At 46.4% G+C, this 27,393-nt stretch overlaps 1 protein-coding gene across 8 annotated transcripts in view; it reads right to left on the reverse strand.

The window, feature by feature from the left end:
- Positions 1-27,393, reverse strand: part of SLC1A7 (solute carrier family 1 member 7) — a 78,018-nt gene that overhangs the window by 30,362 nt on the left and 20,263 nt on the right. For 3 of the 8 annotated variants that reach the window (XM_043575002.1, XM_043575008.1, XM_043575005.1), the window contains exons 1-2: positions 15,005-15,416; positions 9,378-9,457 (exon numbers count right to left, since the gene is read on the reverse strand). In XM_043575002.1, the coding sequence (XP_043430937.1) occupies positions 9,378-9,457; positions 15,005-15,181 (257 nt within the window). In that variant the 5' untranslated portion in view covers positions 15,182-15,416. Of the gene's footprint in view, positions 1-9,377; positions 9,458-10,204; positions 10,310-15,004; positions 15,420-27,393 lie in introns of those variants that run through there. The other 5 variants (XM_043575003.1, XM_043575001.1, XM_043575006.1 and 2 more) reach the window with 5 other exon arrangements.

Raw genomic sequence — 27,393 nt, forward strand, 5'->3', positions numbered from 1 at the left:
AAACAAGGCTCAGTTGACTCCCCAAGCTTAGAAGCAAACGGTGGGGCCTTGATGGGCCACCAAAAAACAAAAATAAGAAAGCACCTGCTGGGAACTGTTTTGTAAATTTGCAGGTGGCATTGTGTCTATTCTATGGCCGAGGCCAAGAGTATGGTAAATAAGAGAACTCGAGGTAGGTAACTCTGGAGTCGTGGGACACAGTGATGCCCCAAAAGGATATCCAGCAGCATCCTAAGTGTCAAGTGAAAGGAAAAGGGCTTCACAAACTCTGTTCCAGCCCAAGTGCAAGATGAAAACAAGATTATGGAGATGAGGGTACAGCATGGACAATTCTTATGACATCACATTGAGTGAAAAAGAAAAAAGAAGAAGCACCTAGATTTCTTTTTGCAGAAAGTAACATAAGGTATCCTCCAAGAATGTAAAGGAACAGAAAATTGCCAGTACTCTTTGAGATAAACTGTATATTAAAAGGAAAAGGGATCGGAGTAGTGACAGGTGCTATCATTGAGAGGAAACAGGAAAGGAAGGCCCCCAAGGCTCCAAAGGCTTGACTTTTCTAGTGGAAGAGGCATAATTCACATGGGATCAATCAGCAGTGGGGCACAGAGAAGAGCACTGAGAGCTGCAAAGCCCTCAGGACCTACCCAAGCACCACCCATGGGAGGGGAGCCCTCATTCAAGGGCTTTGACAATGCTGTGGCAGGTCCTAACCATCAGACTATTGCTAGGCCAATGTGACGGGAGGCGGGATTTTCTAAATTTTGTCTGAGGCTTCTTCTATAGTCTCCTTGCAGCTGACTTAATTTTTGGAAAACGTTTTCAAATGGCAAATATAAGGTGAGAAGGCACACTTAGTCCAGGGGAAAGGAGAGATTTTGTGGGTTGACGGGCACATCTTAAGACCTTGAGACTTTAAGAGCTGCATGCAGAGCTATGAAAGGGTGCATCAGTTTGCATGAGAGGCCCAGGAGCCTTCTGAGAGAAAAGAGACTAAGATCCCAACCCCTGCTCCCTGTGATTTGAAGTTAGGGTCAGGGTATACCAGGGTGCCTATGACCACGATCTGCTGGCACTAAAAGCCCCCAGGGCTAATGCAACAGTGGGAGAAAAGGGACCAGAGCTCAATCCCAAGGAGCCACGCTCAGGGCATGGCTGCCTTGGGGAACAACGACTGGGCACTTCAGTGGGTCTAGGAGCCAGGGCAAGAATATGCACCTGCTTATTGTGCCGACTTGAACCAGACCATGCAGGACCTGTGTTCAACAGCGACACCATGCGTTAGGAACCAGAGCAGCAGGGCTAGAGGTAAGATCCAATGTTCCACTTCCATCTACTTGGCTGGAAGCTCACCGAAGGAAATAAGCTAACTTTGGCCAATGGTACGAGCCTCAAGAGGAAGACACTAGGCTTCCCGCTGTACAGAGGAGTAGGACCATATTCAGCACATTCAGTTCTGAAGTCAGTACATAAAGCAAAAACCAAGTATAATTAAATTTGCCTTGAAGGTCCCTTAAGTTGCCCATGAAGTTGAGGAGGCATAGTTTTATATAAGTTCACTCAAGGCAGTTTTCTTCCCGACTTGAAATGGGTTTGCTGTTTCTTTAGGTGAACAGCAGCTGAAGCAGTCTGAGTACACTCAGAAGCCATGATGTAAAGGGGAAAAAAACAAACCCAATCTCCTCTTCATGCCCTAGAATCACAATTGCTGCAGGGAGAGGCTCACACTTTGAGAGGCACATGGGGACCAAGACTGGCTTAGTGCAAAGCACACCCACCTCAAGAGCACAGCTCTTTGAATGGGGGCAGCCTCCTGCTCCTTTAAATTATTTTTCTCTGTTTCCCACAGCATACGTAACTGATTTTGTTTTTTGTTTTTTGTTTTTTAATTTTTTTTAACGTTTATTTATTTTTGAGACAGAGAGAGACAGAGCATGAATGGGGGAGGGTGTAACTGATTTTGTTTAAGTTAAATGCACATATGATGGGACTCTACCAGGTGGGACCCAGAAAATAACTAAAGTGGCAAACCTGAAGTCACACTGGTTTTACAATTAAAAACTCAAATCGTCCTGCGGGTAAACATGTAACCAGTGGGTTCCCCAAGTGGTGAGGCTACAGGGAGAAACGTTCCGGCCAGACTGTGCGCACCTGTGCTCCTTAGCAGTTGTATGTATAACCAGTCGTATGTATAACTTTGTGAATGAATAAATTGGCATTTGGTTTATTTGGTTGCCTCTTGTCAGCATCAGAGGACTGGCCCAGCCAGCGCAGGGGCTCAGATGAGGGTGAGCTTCTGAAGCAGTCAGCCAAGGACTACACCCTACACCCTGGGCCTCGTGATTCATTACTAAGAATAAGAGCAAACATTTATAGGGAAAAAAGATAACAGTGGCAGAATTAAGACTGAAGGGTAATGGGGGATTTTTTCCCTCAATTATCTAAAGTGCCTATAAGTATAGAATTTTATTTATTTACTTTTAATTTTAGACACACAGAGAGGGAGCACAAGCAGGGGAGAGGGGCAGAGGGAGAGAGAGAGAGAGAGAGAGAGAGAGAGAGAGAGAGAGAAAGACAGTGAGAATAGTAAGCAGGCTCCATGCTCAGTATGGAGCCTGATGTGGGGCTCGATCCCATGACCTGGAATCGTGACCTGAGCCCAAATCAAGAGTCAGATGCTCAACCAACTGAGCCACCTAGGTGCCCCTATAGAATTTTTTAAATACAAAAAAATGTTTAAAGGCAACTCCTAACCATCCTCCAAGCGTCAGTTCAAATGTTGGTCATGAAACTTCCCTGAATTCTGCCTTAGCTGCCCTTCCACTGCTCTTAACCCATTTAATATTCATTTATTAGGTACCTACTCTGGTACCTATAGTAGGCCCTGGGATGTTCCTGTAAAAGAGATAGAGAAATTTATTTTCTTTTCAAAAAAATTTTTAACACTTATTTATTTTTGAGAGACCGATCACAAGCAAGGGAGGGGCAGAGAGAGAGGGAGACACAGAATCTGAAGCAGGTTCTAGGTTTGAGCTGTCAGCACAGAGCCTGATGCGGGGCTCGACCCCATGAACCATAAGATCATGACCTGAGCTGAGGTTGGATGCTCAATCGACTGCACCACTCAGGTCCCCTGAGAAACTTATTTTCTTCAGAATTATTTTTATAGTAAGAGAGTTGTCCTTGTTTAGAAGAAATTCCTCGATAAGCTACTTGGACCAAGAGCTGAGCAGAACCCCACCCCGCCCCAGTCCAAGAGCAGGGCATGCGTGGAAATGACTTGTAAAAGACGAGGAGGACAGGATTTCTGGCTGGTCTTGGAATAGGGGTAGAGAGAAGGGAGGTGGGGAGAGAGAAAGAAAGAAGTGGCTACACCCTAAACTGACCCTCCAATGATCCACACCCTTGTATACTCTCCCTCCCTAAGTGTAGGTGGGATCTGGAACTTGCGTCTAACTAATAGAATATGGCAAAGGTGATGGGATGTCCCTCCCATGATTATGCTGTAAAGGACTGTCTCAGAAGACTGGAGAGTGAGGGATCCTCCTTCTGGCCTTGATGAAGCAAAAAACTATGTTGGGAATTGCCTTTGGAGAGAGCCAGCAGGCAGAGAACCACAGGTAGCCTCTAGGACCCAAAGGTGGCCTCCAGCTGATAGCCATTAAGGAGGGGGGCCCTCGGACAAACAGCCACAAGGAAATGACTTCTGCCACCAACTCAAATGAGCTTGGAAATAGATTCTTCCCCAGCCAAGACTTCAGAGGAGAACACAGCTCAGCTTACACTTTGCAGCCTCATGAGACCCCGAGCAGAGGATCCAACTAAGCCATGCCTGGGATTCTGAGCCACAGAAAGTGGTAGATAATAAATGGGGGTTGTGTTAATTGGCTAAGTTTGTGGTAATTTGTTCCATAGTAATAGATAACGAATGTACAGAGAGAGAGAGAGAGAGAACCACGAGATGGCTGAAGGGCTTACACTTCTCAGTGTAATCCTTACCTGTGATCTTGCTCCCAACTGTCAATGAAAATTGCCAAATTTGTGTACTGTTTGAAGCAGGGATATGTGTGTGCATGGGAGACTGACAAAGGCTGTCCCCTGACTAGTTGCAGGAATGCGAGGGCAGAGGAGAGCCAGAGGTAGTGAGCACTAGGGTTCATGGAGGATGAACCCTATCACACGGGAAATGGCTCTGGGCACAGGTGACGTGTGTGTGCCGTGTGGGCGTGCATGGCACCTCGTCCACGTGCCTGGGAAGGCTGCCATGAACACAGGTGTGCAGGACTCAGACCTACATGCAGGTCTGTATCAGTGTTCCCAGGTGTGCCTGAGTCGAGAGAGACTTTCCAGAGAGAGTGACACGTAAGCTGCAGGTGCTAAGTGAAAGCACGAAGGAAGAACAGGTCACCCAAAGGGGTTGCCTGCTGAGAGCAAAACGGGTGCAAAACAGGTTCATGAAACATCTCTTCTGGGCCTTGGAGAAGCCTTAATAAGTTAGAGAAAACATGCTACATTCATAATATATCAGGAGCTATGCTGGGTGCTCCAAGTACATGATCTTATTTCATTCTGAGAATAACCCTGTGAGGGAGGTGGGTGTTGTCCCCATTTTACAGGGAAGGCCACTAAGGCTCAGATGCTGGGACTTGATTAGGGTCACACGTCCAGTAAGTGCTCTTCCCCTGGAGTCTCCTGCAGATTCTCAGCCACACCTACCAGTACTGTTTGCTCACCTCCCTCACTGCAAATTAGGAAGCCACAACTGGCCAAGGGGAGGTTGCACTCAGCTGGGCTATGGCATGCCTGTCTGAGGAGGGGGCTCAGGCCAGGTGCTGGTTTGGAGTGGATTCTAGAGACAAGATGTCCAAGAGCTGGAAGATGCTAGACTGTGGGAAGACTGACTGAGCTGGGCTCCAACCCAGGCTGGCTCGAGTTGGGCGTCCTTTCTCTAAAACAAAGTGTTTCTGTGACTGTCCCCTTTCCAGATGGTGAGACTCCTGAAGGCAGGCATAGGATCTTATCATCCTTTGTGTCAACTGCCCACCATTACCACCCATATTTCTTTATACCTCATCATCCCTCTTTGCTCGTCTATTCATTTTCTGTCTCCTGCAAAAATCTGTTACACTGACCACCACCATTGACAAGGGGGACAATGAACCCGACCCCCTCCCAGTATCTCACATAAAAACACAGTGATGCACATGGTCCTTCTCCATGGAGGGGTCACAGCGACTGGTGACCTTGGCAGAGGGAATTCTTGGCCTAGGAGTGGCTCATCCAGATAGGAATGCTGTTTCACTACTGTACAAAAAAAGGGGTCTGTACCCTATCATGCGGTGTGCCAGCTGTGACTGTGAATTCATTGAACTAACAGTACTGGGTACACCCAGGGTTATGAGCAGCACCTGCAGTGGAGACCGGTCATCATCAATCGTTATCAGTAAATAAAGAGCTGGGAGAACTGCACACGGCACCTTGAGCTGGGTCTTGCACGCAGAGTGAGGCTTTAATTGGGAAGAGAAGAGGGCATTCGTGGAAGGAGGAACAACGGGAGCAAAGGTATGGAGACAGAAAAGCATGCGGCCCACTTAGGGGCTACTGACGTAACCAGCCTGATCCCAGGGACGTGGCATAGGAACGGGGTGGCAGGTTCTGCTGGAAAAGAGGTGGCCTGGCACCCAGAATTGCAGGTTATCGGACCTGGGAGCAAATGTGCCTTAATGTGTATCCTCCCACTGCCCTGGAGCGGTTACCCTGCAGAAAATCCCTGACCTCTGAACTGTCGAGGCAGCTCTGGCGATTTTGCTCTGCCCTGAGTGGTAACACGGGAGTGGCTGCTCCTGGAGGACAGGGGTCACAGCCTTGAAGTGGCCAGGAGCAAGCGCTCAGGAAACTGTGGGCGACCGATGGATGGATGGATCACAGTTGAAGCTAAAGGAAGGTGAGTTCAAGGACAGAGGGTTTGGGGCTTAGAAATGTGTCATTTTTCCCCCTTAAGAAGGTTCAATTCTCCCTTAGTAGGAGAATATGAAAGCACTTCCATTTTTCAGTGACACGATTGCTCTGCACGAGCCCAAACTGTATAATAAACAAAGGAAATGTGTGAACACACACTGGCTTTTCTCAAGTTAATACCGCATTCCATTCCCAGCCCAGAGAAAGCACTTCTGTCTAGTGAGAGACAGGACTTGGAGAGCTGGACAGGCCCTTAGTTGCTAGGTAAGCTGAGTAAACTGAGGCCCAGAGTGAAGGTGCCTTACCTAAGATCATGTGATAATTTGTGGTAGCAGCATGTCTAGGTCCCAGGTCTCTGACTGACTCCAGGCCTTTTTAAAAGTCAAATGACTTGCCCAAGATCACACAGCCAGAAGCCAACAGCGCCAGGGTGGGAGCCCAGGTCTGTGGGCCTCCAAGTCCATGCAAACCCTCTGTCTTTGAGGTATTTCTGTTCTGAGTACGCGGTGACACCTGGGCAGTAAAGGACTGTCATGGCAAAGGACCCTAAAGCCCCCTAACAGGATTCCTGTGCCTTATATCATAATAAATCCAGGGGAAAAGGAGAAAAGAGAAGAGTCCTTTGCTTCTTCCATTGACACACTTACCTAGCTGTCATGCAACTGTCTGTTTTCTCCCTCATAGCCTGTGAGCTCCGCCAGGACTGACCCTCATTGATCTCTGTATGTGCAGCACCCAGGACAGGGCCAAGTGCCCAGAGAGCACAATGCCTGATTGTTGAATCCCTTCACTGATTCACTTGACAAGTATTAAGGAGTACCTACTATGTGCCAGGCACTTGGCTAGGTCCAGAGTGGAACCTCAGCAGACTACTGTCTCTGCCTTTACAGACTTTACAGTCCCTGTGGGAGATCAAGAAACAAGCAAACAAGTGAATACATACAGCGCAACAGTGGATGGTAAGGGCTGTGCCGGGAAAGGAATAGGGTGTGGTGAGGCAGAGTGAAGGTGGTAGTGAGGGGGGACGGGTGGGGCGGGCCTTTCTAAGGCAGTGACGGTGACATGGAGATCTAAAGAAGAGGAAGAGGAGGGGGAAACAGGCGATGGGCCTTGAGGAGGGCACTTGTTGGGATGAGCACTGGGTGTTGTATGTAAGTGTTGAATCACAGGAATCTACCCCCAAAACCAAGAGCACACTGTATACACTGTATGTTAGCCAACTTGACAATAAGTTATATTAAAAAAAAAAAAAAAACAGATCAAGAGGAAGAGATATGAAGTGTTGGAGGCAGAAGGAACAGCATGTGTGGAGACCCTGAGGTGGGGGAGGGTCGGTCTGGTCTAAAAGGCCAGTGGGACTGGAGTGAGTGGGGCCTGGCATGAGGTGGGGTGCAGGCAGGGAAGGATCAGGCAGGGCCTCTGAGATCAGGGTAAGGGCGGGAGAGTTTGTTCTAAATGCCATGGAATGTCATGTTCATTCGGGTTAATGAATGGCATGGCCCAGATGGCTTTTCAGGAGGTCACTCTGACCACTGGGTGGAGAACGGGTAGGAGGGGAGCAAGGACCAAAGCCAGGAGGCCAGTGAGGTTACTGTGGAGTCTGGACCCGTGTGGTGGGGGTGAAGCTGGGTTGGCACTGGGAGGCAGAACCAGACGCAGTCACTGGCAGACTGGCTGGTGGTGGGGATGGGACGGGAATAAGCAAGGAGGTTTGAATCTCTGGGTGGACGAGCTGCCGTGTAATGACAAGCAGAAAACAGGAGAAGGAACTGGTTTGTGGGGTAAAATCTCAGGCTGGTGACACTAAATTTGAGACACCTGTTGAACATCCAGGAGCGATGTCAAATAGGTAGTTCAAGTGTGGTGCTCAGATGAGAGGTCTGGGGGGGAAATCTGTACTTGGAGTGTTGGGCTTCTGGGTCGTACCTCAAAGCCATGAGAATGGACGAGAGAAGTCTCGAAAGCGACGACATTCAGAGTGGAGTAGAGGAAGAGAAGCTAGGATAAAGGGGCAGAGAGCAGGCAACCACAGAGGCGGTGGGGGGGGGGGGGGGGAGGGGAGCACCAAGAGGAGGATTTCAAGAGGGAAAGGGGGGATCAGCTGCTCTATCGAGTGTAGCAACTGCTGTGGAGAGAGAGGTCACACAGAGCAGGAACTGAGAGTGTCCTTTGGATTTAGCAACATGGAAGCTACTGGTGACCTTGACAGATTCACTGACCCAGTGAATGACTCAAAAGATGCATAGAGAGGAGATGACAAGCAGAGTGGGTTGGGGAATCAGGGAAAGCTTCTGGAGGGAGGGAAGCTGCATTTCAGCAGAGTCTTGGATGGGATGGAGGCTGAGTCCTGAGAGACCTAAGTGCGGCCTGCAGGAAGTCGAACTGTACTTGACAAAGCGCCCCTGCGGGGAGTAGAGAGTGCCTCCCCGCACTAGAGGGAAAGGGGAGAGGAGTTGGCTCGTGTCTCAGGGCTCAGCAGCAGGGAGGCTGCGAAGCGATGACCCTGCCCTAAGGGACAGAGCCCACTACCCTCCTCCAACACACACATACAGGTCTCAGAGATGTGTGCACCTCCCTCCCTGCAGAGAAGTCCTGGGAGGTGAGGATTCCAAACCCACAGCCTCAGAGCAATGAAGGGCTCTTAGACACCACCTGGAGCAGCCAGCTTGTTATAGGTGGGGAAATCTGAGACGCAGAGAGGGGCAAGGGCTTGCTCAAGGCCACACAGCATGCCATTGGTAGAGACAGGTGATCTCCAGTGATTTCCAGTGGTCCTCCCCCAGTGAGTAAAGTCTGAATTCTTAAGCCTGGCATAAAAGGTCTTTCATGCTGGGGCAAGAACCTCCCCCCAATTTCAGCTCCCACCACCCTTCCTCACACTCTGTGACCCAGTCCTTCGAACATCTAGCACATGCAAGTATATAGTCTCGTACAGTCCTTGCAACAACCCTTTGGAGTAGGTGCTATTATTCTCATTGTATAGGTGAGGGAACTGAAGCTCAGAGGAGTTTGGGAAACATCCAAGGTTGCAGAGCTGAGCCAGCATATTATCTCATGAGTGTCTCCAAAGTTGTCTTTTCCCCACACCCAGCTGCATTCACCATAAAGAGCCCCTCTGCTGGAAAGCAATCCCTGAACTCCCTGGCCCTGAGCTACCTGGGAGCCAGGTCACGTCCTATGACACCAAGTCACTTTTTTAAGTCACTAAAAAGTCCATTGAATGGGACTGAAATAACTGGTGCCACTGAACGACCCAGGCTTCAGCAGCCCGTGCCACACCCGAGTGCTCATAAAGACCCCCAATCACACTGTTTTCAGGCCAGCCACCCACAGCAGGAGCATGGCACCTACTGAATCTGTACAGAATCTTCTCCCCTCCCAGCCCTGGCCTCCCAGCCAAACACCTGCCCCTCCCTCACCTGGAGACCACCAGTGGCAGGATCAGCATCTTCAACATCCTCATCAGGAGCTCTCCAGGAAACTGGAAGTAACTAATTTCCTGAAAATGCAGGAAGAGCTGGGGTTATAGCAGGCAGTACCGACCTCACAGCTGCTCCATTCTTTACAACGTTCAAAGCCCTGATTCACCCACCCTCTCCTGTCCAGCACGTGGACAGCAGAGTCCACAGAGGAAGCACTGGCTTTGGAGCCAAACAGACTTGGGTTCTAATCTTGACCCCCTGTAACTAGCTGTGTGGCCTTAAGCTAGTTACTCGATCTCTCTGAGTTTTTCTCATCTGTAACAAGGGTAACAACTACTTCATAGGATCACTTGGAGGCTTAAATGAGAGGAGGTACATAAAGTACCTGGCAGAGTGCCTGGATGAGAGTAAATGTTCAGTAATCACAGTAAATGACACCTCTCCTCCACCTCTGCACCATTCATCTGCCTATTCATGGTATAATTCATGTAGCAGATGGTAAGTGGCAAGAGGACAGGGCCATATACTGTTCACACGTTCATTCAGCCCATATGGCCAAGCATCGTGCTGGGTCCCCCAGAATGAATTAGGCACAGTTCCTGCAATGGAATTCCAGTCTAGTTTATGGGGAGACTGACTCATCCACAGAGCATGACATTCTTGAGTCAGTTTCTTCTGCATTGGGCCCATTCTCTGGTGCCTCCCCACCCCCAACCAATCCTGGCATCATCATGGGTTCTTGCCAGCCTCCTGGCAAAGGAGACAGAATCGGGTTGGTGGGACACCATCCAGTATAAAGAGCCCCTACCGGGCAGAGTTCTTGCATTGGCTTCCTCACAGGCCGCTGGGTCTAGCCTACCCTTGGGGCCTTGGATTAGGTCTCCTCACCCGTCAGCTGTCTCCAGAGTCACATGTCCAGAACCTGACAGCTGAAGTAGAAGGGGTCACTAAGCCCAGTTGAATTTCATATGAATTTCGTATGAACAACAAATAATTTTTTTAAATGTTTATTTATTTTTGAGAGAAAGAGAGTGAGTGAGAGAGTGTGCTACTGGGGGAGGGGCAGAGAGAGGGATACAGAAGATCCAAAGTGGGCTCTGAGCTGTCAGCACAGAACCTGATTCCAGGCTGGAACTCACAAACTGTGAGATCATGACCTGAGCCAAAGTCGGACCCTTAACCAACTGAGCCACCCAGGCGCCCCAACAACAAATAATTTTTGTTGTTCACTTGAAATTCAAATTTAACTGAGTGTGCTGTTTTTAAGTTTTTAAATTCAATTTAATTGTTTTGCTATTTCTAGCAAACCATGCTTGAGGCCACCTTCCTGAGGGTAAGGTTGTGGGTGAGGCCGGTACAGGGACTTTCAAGCACCATCCAAGTTAAATTTTTGTACTTGGAACCATTTTTTTTTTTAACATAACACTTGGTTAATAGTCTGATACTTTGAAAAGCCCCAACTCATAGAATTTTGGTGCTGAGAAAGCGGTTTTAAAGATCTAGTTCAGCTGAGCCAAGAGAGGGAGGAGACTTAGCAGTGACTGTGCGGGACCAGAAATCAAGCCTCCTTGTCCCATTCTACTGTGGTTTCCAATGAGCCAGAAAGTCTTTAAAAAATAAGGGTGAATGGGAGAGAAACTTCTGAGTCCCATGAGCATGAACAGAAATGCTTTATTGTACCCTTATGTCCGATAGTAGTCTGGCCAAATATAAGATTCTTAGTTTGAAAGAATTTCCCTCCCCCTTGTCTTCTAGATTCTAGAGTTGCTTATGATGTTTGGAACCATTCTTCCTATCCCTTAGCTGAGACTTGTTCTATTCCCTCAGATCCATTGAAGGAATATCTGTCAATTTCCAGTTTTCTGTAATTTTCATGAGGTGATGTACCACAGGACGAGATTTTCTGATTTTCTTTTTTTTAATTCATCGGGGTGTGCATATTTTTTGCTTCTGAGAAAATGTCTTATATTCTCTGTGAAATTTTTCTCTCCATATGTTCTGCTAGCTCTCTCTAAAACTCTTATTAGGGAGTTGGATGTTGGACACCTCTGACTTCCTTATATTTTCTTTTATTTTCATCTCTTGTTTTACGTTCTGGGAGATCCCTGCAACTTTATGCTAGCTACTGACATTTTTATCTTGGTTCATAGATCTTTAATTTCAAAAACTCTTTTGTGTTTTTAGATTGTTCTTTCTTTTTGCATCCTGTTCTGTTTTACAGTCACGATAACTTCTCTCACATGTCCAAAAAACTTAAGACAAGATTTAAATGTTTTTTCTATTTCCTGCATTGTCTCTGCTTCATAGAGACCCTCTTTTCTGTTTGGTCTCTTTCTGTTAGATGCTTTGACCTTGGCTTCTGCTCATATGTAAGTGTGAGGCACTGAACTTCTGTGTGCATGAGTGAAGCTTGTCAAGTGATGGCTCCTCAAAGGAAGGTAACAGGTGACAGTCTGACTTTTGTATTGGGGATAGGATGGGATGGGGAGGAATCCCCTTGAGAGCAGAATTTGGAGATGTTTTCTCTGAGGCTTAAGTTAGAAGCCTCTTCCTAACTCCAACAAGGGGGGTGAGGGTGTGTCTAAGCCCAGGTGACAGCAATCTTTGGGGATCCTGCTAATTGGTGGGACGCATGTGCCTCATCACCTCCCCTCTCCCAACACACACAGGTGGGCCTGATATCCCTAAATCAAGCTTCTCTGGCTCTTTGGAACAGGCAGGACAGTAGAGATGGGTGGAAAGGAGTCTCCCCATTACATGAACTGGAGGGGACTTAGGGCCCTAACTGCTCTGGTTAACAAAATTCCAACCAATGCCCCTGATTTCACCTCCATACTTCACGTGGCCTCCTGCAGCTCTGTGCACTTTCAGGTGCAGAACCTTTCTAGAGTCCTCTAAGCCAAAGTGATGTGGCATCTACTTCTACAGACACAGGTTTTAGCTTTCTGTGCTCCTACTAAGTGCAATCATTCAACTCTATCCACTTCCCTTCTTGCCTAATTTATTGTACTCGCTCGACTTCTTTTCTCCACTATCTCCTTTCATATTCTCCTGGGAGTTTATTTCTTTAAACAATTCCATTACTATAATTTTAGTGGGATTCCAGGAAGGAAAGGAAGATGGATGCAACTGTAAATTCACCGTGGTTTCACCGGAGCTCTCAAAATAATCTGTATTTTTTTAATGAGATATTATTTCCAAAGAGAAAATCTGTGATTTTCTAAGTTCTTTTCACAAGTAGGACATTCTTCCATTGTGCAAATTGTTTATGACTTTTGACTGTTGCATAAGCTTACAAAATAAGGGTTTAGTTTCTGAGTCACTGGCAGAGATCACAGAAACAACTCCTGGATTTCAAAGTAAGATGCTGAGAAAGCCAATTCCTGCCAAATAATTGTTCTAAGACTTCACATCCTTTCTTCAATTTATCTGGCAGGTTAATCCAGACCGGAACACATTTGCATTTCCAAGCAGATGGGGCAGGCCCCTTTGGCAAAGGAGGCCCCGGAGGAGCTTGGCTTTTAATGAGAAGCATTCCAATTTGTTTTCACAAAATAATCTTCCTGCAGGAAATATATTTTTTGTTGCTCAGGGAAATTAAAGAAAGTAGATTGCAGATTGTTTGTGCCATTGCCAGTTTAATTCGGCAAAGAGTCAAGGGTTGTCTCTGTGACAAGCACTGAACTAGACTCACATTTTGGCTCGTGAAAGCCCATGTGATATTCATCAAGTTAAATTCTGATGGGAGGGATAGACACCTGCACAAAGGGCTCTGAAGCAAGACAGCTGGCAGCTGGTGACAGCAGAAGGCTGAGCGTGGCATGAGTGTGGGAGCAGAGTATTAGTTCAGAGTGAGGCAGGTCTGGAAGAACTTTTATAATATATGGAATATGAGATGGTTCCTGGACATAGGTCGGACTTGGACAGGTAGATAAGGGAGAGGTGAGTGAAGGACCAGCCACTCAGCACCGCTGTAATTCATTCGTTCTTTCACATGCTGTATGAATCCTTGTTTATTCTCAAAACAATCCTGGTGGACATACAGTGCCCCCCACTCCAGATGAGGAAAACGAAGCCCAGAAAGGAGACAGCATTTTGCCTGTCACAGCCATTTACTAGTAGAGTCAGAGTCCGGGGTCTGGGAGCCACCACTGCTCCCAGAGTCCATGCTTCTCCCTAAATAGCCGAGAGTGGCGTAACAGTGTTACTGCTGTAATAGGGGCTCAGTTCTCAGGGACGGGGTGTTTCCCTTTTCATGGGGGACCAAATCTGATGCCTTGAGCCCCAGGTGTATTGACACCTGGTATCTGTGAGCTGCAGGAAGAGGAAATTTATGAAATAGGGGATCTTCCAAGAGCCCATCAGCAAAGACTCCTTGCACAAACGCGAGACGAGCTACTTGAAGCCCTTTTTCGGCCAGGCCTCATCCTTAGCCTTGTCTTCGGCCTGCCTAGCCCAGTTATAGCAAAAATTCTGCCAAGTCAGTTTAGGGAGAATGCCCCCTCTTTACCTTCAGCAAGAATCCTGCTAAGTTGATTTCGCAGGAATCCCTTCACCCTCCATGTTTCCTCTTAGCAATTTTCTATCTGTTGGCCCCTTACCATGCTCATTGGCTCTAAATCCTCAGCTGTCTTTGTTGTGTTCGGACTTAAGCCTGTTCTCTCTCTCCTATTCCCATGGTCCTGAATAGTCCTGAATAAAGTCTCCCTTACTGTTACAACAAGTGTCAGAATAATCTTTTCTTTAATGCCGTATGAGTGTCCTTCCCTGTCCCGTGGGAGATGGGTGCCGAGAGGGAAAGGGGCCCTTGCTCAGGCCGTCACACAGGCTGGAAACCTGGGGGCCTGCCCTGATTTCCTGCCCTGCATCCAATCCGCCACCACATCCTGAGGGCTCCTCTTTTGGAAACAGGTCTCACAAGTGCCCTGTTCATCGTGCTGTAGGTCTCACCCCTGCAGCCACCCTCTCATTTGGTCCCCTGCCTGTATCACTGCCTCAGCTTGCACTCAGCACCAGAATGATCTCTCCAAGCTGAGATCTGACCATTTCACTCTCCTGCCCCAAACTGCTCCTAGTTGTCCCGGGCCTGTGCTTGGTGATGGGATCCAGAGGCCCGATGGCCCCTGAGCTCCAGCCCCTGCCTCATAGTGTACGTTCCAGCTGCCATGAACAGCCTGCTCCATCCATGCCCAAATCTTTCATGGCCCTGCATCTCACTCCTGCTGTTACTTCTGCCTGGCGTACCCTTCCTGGCTCTCTCTGTTCATCTGAGCTGCTGTAAGAGGTGTTCTCTGATGCCTGCCTTGCATTCTTACACGTCCTCATTCTTCCTGTTCCCATGCCTCTTGGCCCTGTGGTTCTTCTAAGGAGATGTCCTTGCCTCTCACTCACCTGGTGATGCCATTTGTAACCACTTCCTGCACCATTTTATTGGACCTCACTCCAGTCCTGCAGTGTTTTATCACACCCGTGCTACAGATGAGAAAACTGGGACCCAGAGAGGCAGAGTGCCTCACCCACTGTCATGTCACCAGGGAGTCGGGGCGTGGGACTGTGATTCCCAGATCCCTCAGGCCCACATACCCCTCCTCGATGGGGACCCGGTGAAGCTCTGGGTGGCTGACCTGTGGTGATAGGCGACGGGTCCTCAGGAAGAAGCCGAGAAGGCAGCCCACGGTGACAGATAGCACAGACAGGATGAGCAGTCCGTTCCGCTTGCACACATCCCTCCCTCGTGCCAGGACGGCGCCTGGCACCATGGTGAGCCCAGTCTGCTGGCACAAAGCACAGCACCATTCCATGCACGTGAGGCCAGCCGGGGGCTCGGTGTCCCGGCCAGGGGCACTGGCTGCTTAGCAGGCAGGTGGTCAGGGTTGCTAAGCACCAGTCGCCAGCCCCACGGCCATGGCCTGTGTGTCTGCCCCAGAGGGAAGCCACAATCCTATTACCGGCTGCGTCATTAGGAGCCAGGAACAGATCAGGGCCTGGGAAATTAGAGCAGGCCACGTGGTCTGGGGGTTTGGGCCTCAAAGCCAAGTGCACCTCTTAAACAAGGGAGGGGCCCAGAGACTTGCAGGAGGAACAGAGGGACGCTTGCTCGGTTGGTTTGATTTTTACCCCCACTTCATTCCAGAAAGAACTGGAGGCAAAGCAAGAGGACACTAGCAATCACTAACATTAATTAACCATTTATCACATAGCAGGTGCTATTCTAGAAGCACGTTACTTGCAATAGTGCATTTAACCTTAATACCGAATCTGAGATGTAAGTACTGATACGTATCATTTTACGGATGAGGAAACTGAGGCAAAGGACATGTGTTGTGCGCCGGCCTGTTCTAGTTGCTTGACTTATGTGAATCATACGGAATCACCCAACAACCCTAAGACTCCAACCTTCATTTTACTGAAATGGAGACCCCAGGAGTGAGAGTCCCTTGGTCATTTTCACAGAGGCAGCAGTAGCAGAGTGGAATTCAGGCCTATGTTGGTTTGATTTCCACCACATGAATAGATAGATGGCTTCAAAAGTGCTCAGCCGTATTATGGGGGCTACAGGATTTGAACCCAGTGGATCTGGGTTCAGACTTGGGGCTGGCCATTCTCTGTGATGTGTATTCCTCAGGTTGCTTTAAGCCTGAAGCTGGGAACCCTGTCAGCTCTTATAGACTATTATTTTTTAAAATGACACAGCTCAAGGGATCTATTCAATTCCCAGCTCTGCCGTTTACTAGCTGTGTGGCCTGGGCAAGCCATATAAGCTCAGGGTGCCTCAGTTTCCCCATTTGAAAAACAAACATAATAATAGCACCATTAGCGCTGGTGTGACTTCCCATCCAGAGATTATTTGTGAAAGCAGGGTGCACTGTGCCGAGCAGGGCAAAGTGCTGTTAGGATCATCGTCCACATTTAGCCATTTTTGTGAGCAAAGTTTTCTTTTTGCTCTTTTTTTGTGGCCCGGCCTGCCCTTTAAAGCTACAGAGAATTAACGCTAGTCTGTCTCACCAGGAGTCTGTAATCTCATTAGGGGCAGTCAGGCAGCAGCAGGGAGAGCATGCGTGTGCACAAGGGGTCCTCCCCTGACGAAGTGGGGAAGGAGGAAGATGGAGAGGAGAGGGCGAGGAATGGCAGGGAGGGCTGGGGGGTCCAGGCAGAGGGGGCTGGGGTGCAGGCCCTGAAGCTGTGAACAGAGCTCACGACTGGGAGGGGGACCCCTGGATGTTGGTCCCAACTTAACCAGCTCTGTGACCTTGCCTTTTTTGGGCCTCAGCCTTGCCCTCCTTAGAATGAGAGAAATGGCAGGGTGGGGGCTGTTAGGGGTACGGTGCCTCTTTGGTTCAGTCGGTGGAGCATGTGACTCTTGATCTCGGGGGTTGTGAATTTGAGCCCCACTTTGGGCACGGAGCCTACTTTAAAAAAAAAAATTAAAAGTCTCAAAAAAAAAGGATGAGAGAAACATCTTCTAAAGGGCCTCTCTTTGCCAATAGCTTCGGGCAGTGAGAGTGAGGTGGCTACCAGTCTGAGAGGTGTTTTTTCTCCAACTGTGATTCCTAAAACCAGGAATTTCCCGATAAACCTTCAACTCCAATGAATGTCTCATTTTCCAATTAACCAGACGGTACAGTTACTGTTGAAAAGAGAAAATATTTGGAGTAGAGATTTGGATTTGTGTTTCAGTCAGTGTCCTGGCCTGGCCTGTAGCCAAGGAACGCTAAGAAAGAACTAATTCACACTAAAGTGTAAGTGACTAATAATGAGCTTACTAAGGATATTTGCAAATCAAATCCAGAGTCCAGGATGAGAACGCTTTATTTATTTTTTATTTTTTTAAAGTTTATCTATTTATTTTGAGAGAGAGAGAGAGAGAGAGAGAGAGAGAGAGAATCCCAAGCAGGCTCCCTCCCATGCAGGGCTTGATCTCACAAACCCTGAGATCATGACCTAAGCTGAAATCAAGAGTCTGGGTGCTTAACTGAGCCACCCAGGTGCCCCAAGAACCCTTTAATAGCTCTTTGTTGCCCACAGAATCAATTGCCTTACAATGTTACTAGATATGCAAATGTTTTCCATAATTAAAAACAAGTTGGGAAATTCTGGATGGAACAAAGTTAAGTTCTTTAGGACAGCTCAAAGTCAGACTGTTCAAGTTCAAACTTTAGGTCTATTTACTAACTGTGTGATCTTGGGCAAACTTCTTGACTTCTCTACAAAATAGGAATGATACATACAATAGTGCCTAGTTCATAGAGTTGTGATGTGGGTCAAATATGGTGATGCATGCCAAGTGCTCAGAGCATCACCTGCTGCCTTGTAGACACTCACAGGTAGTTAGTATTAGTTATACTATTAAGTTTTACAATACTAATATATGTTGGAGGAAGTCACTGAGTAGGGATGCAGAATCTTAGCCCTCTTCTGCAGCAGAGAAGTCCATGGGTCTGGTGTTTGGGGAACACAACTTCGGAACATCCCAGTCTCCCGGATGAAGTCCTTGCTTCTTACGGAAGGGTTTGAGGGCCCCAGGGGCTTGCATTGGTTCACCTCTTCAGGACACCCCCTCCTCCTGCTCGAGAGATCTGGAGCTTCTATAACACCAACCACTTCAAGTCTCTCAGCCCTGCATTTCTCTTAGGCCTCTACCCCTGTGCTCATGCTATTTCCTCTGCCTGGAATGTTCTTCCCTCTGACTCCAAAGATGCAGGTCCAATGCCCCATCTTCCTTGAAGCCTTCCCTAATTATCCCAGATACAACATTCCTTCTTTCCTCCTATTCAGGCCCTTCTGCCGTCACCACCTGAGCACGAACCCTGGTTCCCTTTTAAGTGGCTCAGACAAGGAAATAAATATCTATGAGAATGGAGTGAAGTCTCTGTTACCATGTCACTTGAAAACACCTTGAGGGTTCACCTTCAAAGTTGAAGGCTTAGACTAGGGGCTCAAGGGGCACCCCGAGGAGCAAGGAGTTGCCCTCCAGAGCAGCTGAAACTGATGGGCAGCGAGAAGCCTGAGAGATGCTTCCTGGGAGACTTGAGCTGCACAGATTAAGATGCTATGGGCAGAGAAGATAAAGAATGTTGTGAAAAACGAGCCCAATCCAGTTGAGTGGAAGTGTAATGCAACGTAAAGAAAAATGCAGCCCATGTGAGCCGTACTCAAGTACAGCTGCTCTACTCCGCAGAAGGGAGTTTGCAGGCAAGCCGTTGCCACTGTAACAACTCTGCGTCGGGCGTGGTGGCAGGCACCAAGGTGGATTTATTTGTTAGTGATTGATGATTCTCCAGTGCCAGCAGAGGGGTCAATTCAGCCCGGGGTGGTGGGGGTGAGAAGGCTTCCTGGAGGAAGGGTCATTTAGCCAGAGGCCTGAGTAAACCACGAGTTAACCCAAGGAAGGGGGTGCTGGTCAAGAGGGAGACAAGAGGAGAGCGTGTTCTGAAAGAGGAGCCCAGGCGGGAGGTGGAAGAGCTGGCTCTGGAACCTGCAGGGGAGCAGTGTGCTGGGGTGGCCAGTGGGCCTGGGGCCTCACCCCTTCCTCCATGTATCGAAATGAGCTTGGGTTGAGCTGTCTGAGCTCCTAGCTGGGTTATGGTGATGACAGCTCTGGGCTTGTTGGCTGCTTTTCAGAGACATACCAGAGGTGCCTTAATCTCCTCCCTGAGAAGCCTTCCCAGCCTAGTCTAGGCTGGGTCCTTCCGGGAAGGTTTTCTGCGGACAACTTGCCCATCTTGGTGTGGATTCCTGTGAGTGTTAGTCACTGAGAGGCTGTCCTGACCTCTGCTGAGGCTGGTCCTTTCCCATGTTTGCCTCAGACAGTGGAGTAACGTGACTCTTAAGTTGCTGTCCTTCTTCCCTTTACAGCCACTCCTTTCTAGACTGTTCATCTATAGAAATTCGGCCTGAGCACCCATGAAACCACTTAGCTGCTGTTTGTTGAGCACCTACTATGTGCCAGGTTCTATCAAAGAGCCATGAACCAGAGGGAACCAGTGAGCAACTCAGTCCTGCTACAAACACTCGCTGAATCAGTCAGGTATTGGGGTTACAGGGTAAGGGCACAAATTCTGGATCTGCGTGGTCATACTATATACATTCAAATTAATGAAAATTAGATGGTTTAAAATTCAGTTCTTTGGTTGTAGTAGCCACATTTCAAGGGCTCAATAGCCACATGTGGCTAGTGGCCACCATATTGAGCAGTTACAGAACATTTGCATTATCACAGAAAATTCTTTTGAACTTTCTGGAGTCACAATGAGCCAGATTCAAATCTCAGGTCATTCCCTTGGAAGCTATGTGACTTTGCCCAAATTTGTAAACCTCTCCAATACCTATACATTGCATTATACTTCCATTCATTTGAATATAATAGCTGGAGCAAAGTGTAAAGTTAAAACCCTCAGCAAGTTCAAATTCCAATTCCAAATTAATTAGGACTCTGGTTAGAAAATAACAGGAAACTGGGACACCTGGGTGGCTCAGTCGGTTAAGCGTCTGACTTCGGCTCAGGTCGTGATCTCACGGTCCAAGAATTTGAGCCCTGCGTCGGGCTCTGTGCTGACAGCTCAGAACCTGGAGCCTGTTTTGGATTCTGTGTCTCTCTCTCTCCCTGACCCTCCCCCATTCATGCTCTGTCTCTCTCTGTCTCAAAAATAAATAAACGTTAAAAAAAAATTTTTTTAAAGAAAATAACAGGAAATTAAATCAAACTGGCTTAGGTAAAAAGGAAATTTATACGCAGGCTGATGACATGGTTTGTGAAGCCCAGTGCAAAGGGAACATGTGGAGGTTTTTGTTCAAAAAGCAGGAAAAAAGTGCATTAAATGTACTTAAATATGAAGCTTTTTCTTTCTTCCACAGTCTCTCTCTCAACTTATTATGTTATTTGTGTCTCCAGAGCTGGACACAACCACTTATTATGGTGGATTTTTTTGGTTTTTTTGTTTGTTTGTTGTGTTTGCTATTTAATGTCATTCTGAAATAATAAAAATTTAAAATTTAAATTATTAACATGAATTTTCCTGTTCACCTTTATATTTGCAGCTCCACTCTTAAATGCAAATAGAGGAGCATTTATCTTGTATGCAGAGTCACCAAAAGGACACAATTTTTATTTAGAAGCCCATACATGTATATATATTTTGTTCTTAACTGGAGCAGTGGAAACACCATACAAAACGAATTCAACTGTCTTTGTCTCTTGACACATAAACATTCTACCAATCAGTACATCCTCTACCTTTGGCTTACGGGTGGGGAAGGACTGAAAAGCAAAGGAACTATATGGGTATCCCTTTCTCTTCTGTATCATTTTCAGTATCAGTGGTTGGCCAGCACAGGGAAGTTACACCAGTAAGAAAGGATATGATAAGATTCCTTGACCGTTTGCCTTTCTTATAACACCACTGTCTCCTTTCTGTGTTCAAAGCAAGTTCTGGTTTGAGGAAAGTATGGGTTTTCATGGCTGACAGCACCCCTGCTGACTCCGCTATAGACATAACATGCTTTCCTTGGACTTGCTTTGAGTCTTGCTGAACGTCCGTGTGTGGCCAGCTTACCAGAATTCTGAGCTCATGGGACACCACATACACTAACACAAGCAGAGGGGCAAGAAACTGGACGGGGTTCATTTATACTGCACACATCTTCTCTGCTCACATCATGCTCCACGGGCCTGTCCAACTTTGCTTATAAAACACAAATTCAAAGATAAATTATTAAGAATTCAGAGATGGTGACAGCAGAGCATTAAACCAAGCACAGGACCCTTCAGATGCCCATGGAACTAATCCCGTTTATAAGACTGGATGGTGAGGCCTTCACAGAACCCAAGGGCAAGAGCAGAGTTGGGCTGCAAAGACCATATGAACTCAGTTCTCAATTGCTGACAGAATTCTCTCTCTCCTTTCTGCATGACTGATCCATTCATTCATTCCTCATCAACATGTTTATTAAGAGGTGGTATAAAATAGTGATTAAGAGCACAGCCTCTGGAACTAGATGACTTATGTTTGAATCCTGGCTCCCAGACCAACTATCTGTGTGACTTAAGACAGGATACCCTGTGTCTCAGTTTTCTCATGGAATATGGGGATAACATCCTATCTTCTAGGATTGTTATGTTAATTAAGTGAATTACATGGGAGAGGCACTTAGGACACTTGTCTGATCATAAGCACTATATACATGGTCCTTTTATTATCACTATTATTACATGCCACACATATTCAAGGGATAAAGCAACAAACAGAAATAGACAACAATCTCTGCTCTCATTGAGCCTACATTGGTGATGATATTTGTGCTAGATTGTTCTTTCTCTAATGGAGAGATGAAGCATTTCTGCTACTGTGCTGATCCTCGTGAAGGAAACATGGCTACCAGCAGCTCTGTTTCACTCCAAATCCAAAACTCCCAGGGAAGATTCTGATTGGTCCAGTCTGGACCAATCACCTGTGGCCAATAGGGGCAGGGGGTAGGGTCACATTGTTTAAAATCGCCATTTCTATGGTAACCCTGTAGCTGTGTGTGGGAGCAGAGAAGTGGATATACTGTGCAGACACAGCAAAATATCTAGTACATCATGCTAGTCACTCACCTCTTGGCATATCATGCTTAACCTTGGGTTTCTTTTCTTTCTTGTATAAAATGCTCAACTTCTCCTGTAAGGCTGCTCCAGAGCTTGGGACCAGCTGCTCAAGGTTCACCATTGCTCTGCCTTCTCTGATGTCTACCCTTCCCCTGCATGGCCCATCCTGCCTCACAGCAGGCATAGAAGAGACTGCAGACCACAGCTGGTCCAGGTGATTTCTCACTGCTTTCCAGCCCGCTCCTTCTCACTTGTTTGGGCCCATACAGCCACCAAAATCGGGATCGAGGGTTCAAAACCCAGGGTTAAAGCCCACAGGGAGCCCCAGAGATATTCTGCTCCACTCTCTGAGGCTCAGAGAAGGAAAGGAGACTAGGCAGGGCCACTTGGAAATCAGGTGCCAAGTCAGGAACAGAACTGGAGTCTCCCCCTTTCTACTCAGTTCTCCCTAAACCCAGAAACACTTCTCAAAGAATCCTGTCATTTTTCAGCCTTTATGGTGCAGAATTGCCTCCACCTAGGAGGCTGCATGGCAGTAACTGAGTAGAGCCTCTTGGGGAGCAACACCCTCCACTACCAGCACTTCCTGTACAACCTGATCAGGCTCTTGCTCTCTGCTGCCTCTGGCTGCCAGATGATCATGTCCTTTGAGAAGGTGCTGAGGTTAGCAGTTGCTGAATGGGAGAGGCAGGATGGGGGACACAGGATAGCTGTCTGCAGAGCCATAGTGGCCGGTGACTGGGGAAAGGATGATCTTGGGCAGATGGGACCACAGATGTTAGGGAATCAGATTAAGGAATTGAACAAGAAATGGACTGAGCTTTGGTTTCTCAAAAAGTCAAAATAAAAGCGAGCAATGCACGGAGGCTCTGGGCAGAGGGTGCATGTTCTGACACTGAGGAATGCTCTCAGTAAGTCACTTGACCTCCTTGAGCTTTTGCTTTTTCAACTCAAAGATGACTCCTTCCTTCAAGAGGCTATAAAGTGTTGCAGAACAGGCAAACACCATGGTGAAAGCAAGGGCTTTGGTGTCAGACAGACCGGGATTTAATTCCTAGCCCCACCTTAACTACCTGTGCAACTTTTAGGCATGTTGCCTCACTGCTCTGAATCTCTACTTCCTTGTCCATGAAATGAGAATATTAATTATACCTAACTCATAGGGTTTGGGGGAAGTTTAGAATCTTACATGAAAAATAATTAATGAGCTTGGCATGTAGTAACTGCTCAATAAATGGTTGCAAGATATAGAGACCTCAATTAGGAAAACTCAAGCAGAAAGAACAATTTATTCAAAAGCTTTTCTACCTTCCCTCCTTCCTGTCACATCACTGTTTCTAAGGCCTAACTCCTCAGCATTTTGGAATCGGACAACCATAAATGTTTGAAGATGCAATGGTCTCCCTCTAGAAGTAGTAAACTCCTTGTTCCCAGAGAAAAACAAACAAAAGCTAGATGACATCTTGGGGGCACATAGCAGAAGGGCTTCAAGCAACTGATGGGATCAGGGTGAGGGGAGGAAGGCACTGGGCTATAGGCCCTAACGATCTTTTCCAGACCCTCTCTCCCATAGTGGGCAGTGACCACTGAAAAGTCTCATGTGGGGAATGCTAAGAAAAATCCTGCTGAGAACTGGTCCCCAGCAAAGCCCATGATTAACAGATCCCTCCACATCATCAGGAATGTTTGTGTTCAGATGATTTCTCCTTCTCAGAGCTGAGGGTGGGGGCTGATCCTACAAGAAAACATGGTGCAGATAGCTGGCGCAGAACCCTTCAGTCAGAGCCTGGCTAAAGAGGGATCTGCAGTGATCATGGAGAACCTTCAGACCAGAGATGGGCCTTTGCAAGGGCAGGAGTGAGGAGCTCAGGAGAACAGCCCATTAACCTTCCCTCCCAGACCTCACCCACCCAGACCAGTCTCCAGAGCTGGACACAACCACAGACCAGTCATCTGATTAAGTGATCCTCTACTCTAGGAGCGACGGGATGCAGCACAACCCCTTGGGGGTAATGACAGAGCCTCTGAGGAAGTTTTGCTTTAAAAAGCATGGTCAAGGGAAGCCTGGGTGACTTAGTCAGTTAAGCTTCGGACTCTGATTTCAGCTCAGGTCATGAACTCGCAGTTCATGGGTTTGAGCCATGTGGGACTCTACACCAATAGGGGGGAGGCTGCTTAGGATTCTCTGTCTCCCTTTCTCTCTGCCCCTCCCCTGAGTGTGCACTCACTCTCTCTCTTTCTCTCTCTCTCTCTCTCTCTCTCTCTCAAAATAAATGAAAAAAAAAACATAGTCAATATCCTAATTTTATTTTTGGAAAATAAACACAAATTCTCTCTTTTTTTTTACTACCTGAACAACAGAGTTCAACAAAATGTTCTTGACTAGTGAGGCTGTTTCTACCTAACCCCACCAGCCATGAAAATTCCCAAGGTTGGGGGAGAGGAGAATATTCCCCTGTAAGGTTCACATCATTATCTCTGGGAAATGTGAAATTTTTCTGTTCCTCTGAAAAAGGTATGTGTTCAAAATGGTCAAGTACTCTAATCTAGACTAAGTAATATTTTATAGAGGGGGGAAGAGATGCCAGCAAAGGAAAGGGAGTTACCTAAGGTTAAAAGTAAACTGGCTCTTGGGGCATCTGGGTGGCTTAGTTGGTTAAACATCTGACTCTTGATTTCAGCTCAGGTCATGATCTCACAGTTCGTGAGTTCAAGTCCCACGTCAGGCTCCATGCTGACAACATGGAGGCTGCTTGGGATTCTCTCTCTCCCTCTCTCTGCCCCTCCCCTGCTTATGCATATGCTCTGTCTCTCAAAATAAATAAGCAAACATAAAAAAAAGTAAACTGGCTCTGACTTGTAATTAAATCTCGTTTTATCTCATTGTTAAGTCCAGAGCTTGTTAATGCCTTGATTGGTTGATTGATGGTGAATGTGGCACTTGAGGATGACAATATGGGCAACAGTGCTAAGAACTATTAGTCGTTAGCTTAATGATCAAGAGGTCAAGATCAGGGATTGACTCCTGTTGGGGTGAGTAAGGCTGGCTTGACTCTCTGACCACTGATGGCATCCAAACTCTTAGGAGGGTTCTGAGTCAGGGCAATTTTGCTCTAGCAAAGGGATGTTGTGTTTCCCTTAGCCCCAAGCTATAATCAATAAAATCTAAGGATGCCACAATTAAAAACAGAGGTCTTGGGGTGCCTGGGTGACTCAGTCGATCAAGCATCTGACTTCGGCCCATCTTGCAGTTTGTGAGTTGGAGCCCCGTGTTATCAAGCTCTCAAGATTCAATGCCGTCGAGTATAGCTGTAATTTATTTTTTAATTTGTTATAAAGCATTCTGTGTTATGAATGGAATATTATTTATTTATCAAGCCTTGTTGATGGACATTTATGTTTTTTCCGGTTTTGATTACTATGAACAATGTCACGATCAACATTCTTGAATGTTTATATGCACATGTGCAAGACTCTCTCTAGGTTACATACATAGCAATGGAATTATTAGGTCATAGGTTAGGCAGGTGTTCAACTTTACTGGGTAATACCACCTGTTTTCCAAATGACTTTTACCAATTGATGCATTCATCCACAATGTGTGAAAGTTCCCATTGCTACATATGATCTCCAACATTTGGTATTGATTAATTTTTAACTATTGCTAATCTGGTAGGTGTGAAATAGTATTACATTAGGGTGTATATTTGCATTTCCCTGATTACTGAAATTAAATATATTTTAATGCATTTGTGAGCCATCTGTGTTTCCTCTTCAGTGAAATTTCTGCTCTTTTTTTTTGCCCATTTTTAATTGGGTTGTTTGTCTTTTCATATTGTTCTTCATACAATCTGAATATTTATTAACACATCATTTATATCTGTTTCCTGTTTATGGCTTATCTATATCTTTAGGTTTGTCTTTTATTTTTTTTTTTTTTTTTTTTTTTTTAAATTTTTTTTTTTTTTCAAAGTTTTATTTTTATTTTTGGGACAGAGAGAGACAGAGCATGAACGGGGGAGGGGCAGAGAGAGAAGGAGACACAGAATCGGAAACAGGCTCCAGGCTCTGAGCCATCAGCCCAGAGCCTGACGCGGGGCTCGAACTCGCAGACCGCGAGATCGTGACCTGGCTGAAGTCGGACGCTTAACCGACTGCGCCACCCAGGCGCCCCAAGGTTTGTCTTTTAAAAATCTTCCCTATCATGGGGCGCCTGGGTGGCGCAGTCGGTTAAGCGTCCGACTTCAGCCAGGTCACGATCTCGCGGTCCGTGAGTTCGAGCCCCGCGTCGGGCTCTGGGCTGATGGCTCAGAGCCTGGAGCCTGTTTCTGATTCTGTGTCTCCCTCTCTCTCTGCCCCTCCCCCGTTCATGCTCTGTCTCTCTCTGTCTCAAAAATAAATAAACGTTAAAAAAATTTAAAAAAATAAAAATAAAAATAAATAAAAATCTTCCCTATCTTAATAAATTTACTTTTCTTTTTTTTTTTTTTTTTTTTTTTTTTTTTTTTTTTTAATTTTTTTCAACGTTTATTTATTTTTGGGACAGAGAGAGACAGAGCATGAACGGGCGAGGGGCAGAGAGAGAGGGAGACACAGAATTGGAAACAGGCTCCAGGCTCTGAGCCATCAGCCCAGAGCCCGACGCGGGGCTCGAACTCACGGACCGCGAGATCGTGACCTGGCTGAAGTCGGGCGCTTAACCGACTGCGCCACCCAGGTGCCCCATAAATTTACTTTTCAATGTAAATTTCTAAGAGTTATGTATTTTTACTTTTCTCATATATATCTGACCAATCTGGTTAAAGACTAATGTAAGAGTCAAAAATTATGTTTCCCTTAGGGTAGCAAATTATCCCATTACTGCATATTGAAAAATCTATCCTTTCACCTTGAACTAAAATGCCTTCTCTGTAATAAAAAATCAAGTTCTTTATATATTTGAATCTGTGATACCTTTGTCAATACCACTCTGTCTTAACTACTGTAAGTTTATAATAATTCTTGATTATTTGCCAAGCAAGACTTGGCAAGTCTTTGTCTTTTTCTTCCTCTTCAGGAATGTATAGGTCTTCAAAAAAGTCATGAAAAATTTAGACAAAAACTTGTCAAGTTCCAGAAAAAGAAATTCTGATTTTTATTATAATTGCATGGAAATTATTGATCAATTTGATAAACTTGGCATCTTCATGATACTGAATCTTCCAATTCATGAACCTTTGCATTTATTTAGATGTTGTTTCAATTGTCTTTATCATTTTTCTCCATAAGGGTTGAATATCTGTTTTTTAGATCTAGTCCTATAAATTTTCTAGTTTTTGATACTATTGTAAATAGTATCCTGTTTTATTGCATTTTCTGTTTATGGTGGATAGAAATAAATTGATTTTTATACCTGGATTTTGTATCCTGTTGACTTACTAAATTTTCTTA

The sequence above is a fragment of the Prionailurus bengalensis genome, chromosome C1 (genome assembly GCF_016509475.1).
Source record: "Prionailurus bengalensis isolate Pbe53 chromosome C1, Fcat_Pben_1.1_paternal_pri, whole genome shotgun sequence".
Classification (NCBI taxonomy): domain Eukaryota; kingdom Metazoa; phylum Chordata; class Mammalia; order Carnivora; family Felidae; genus Prionailurus; species Prionailurus bengalensis.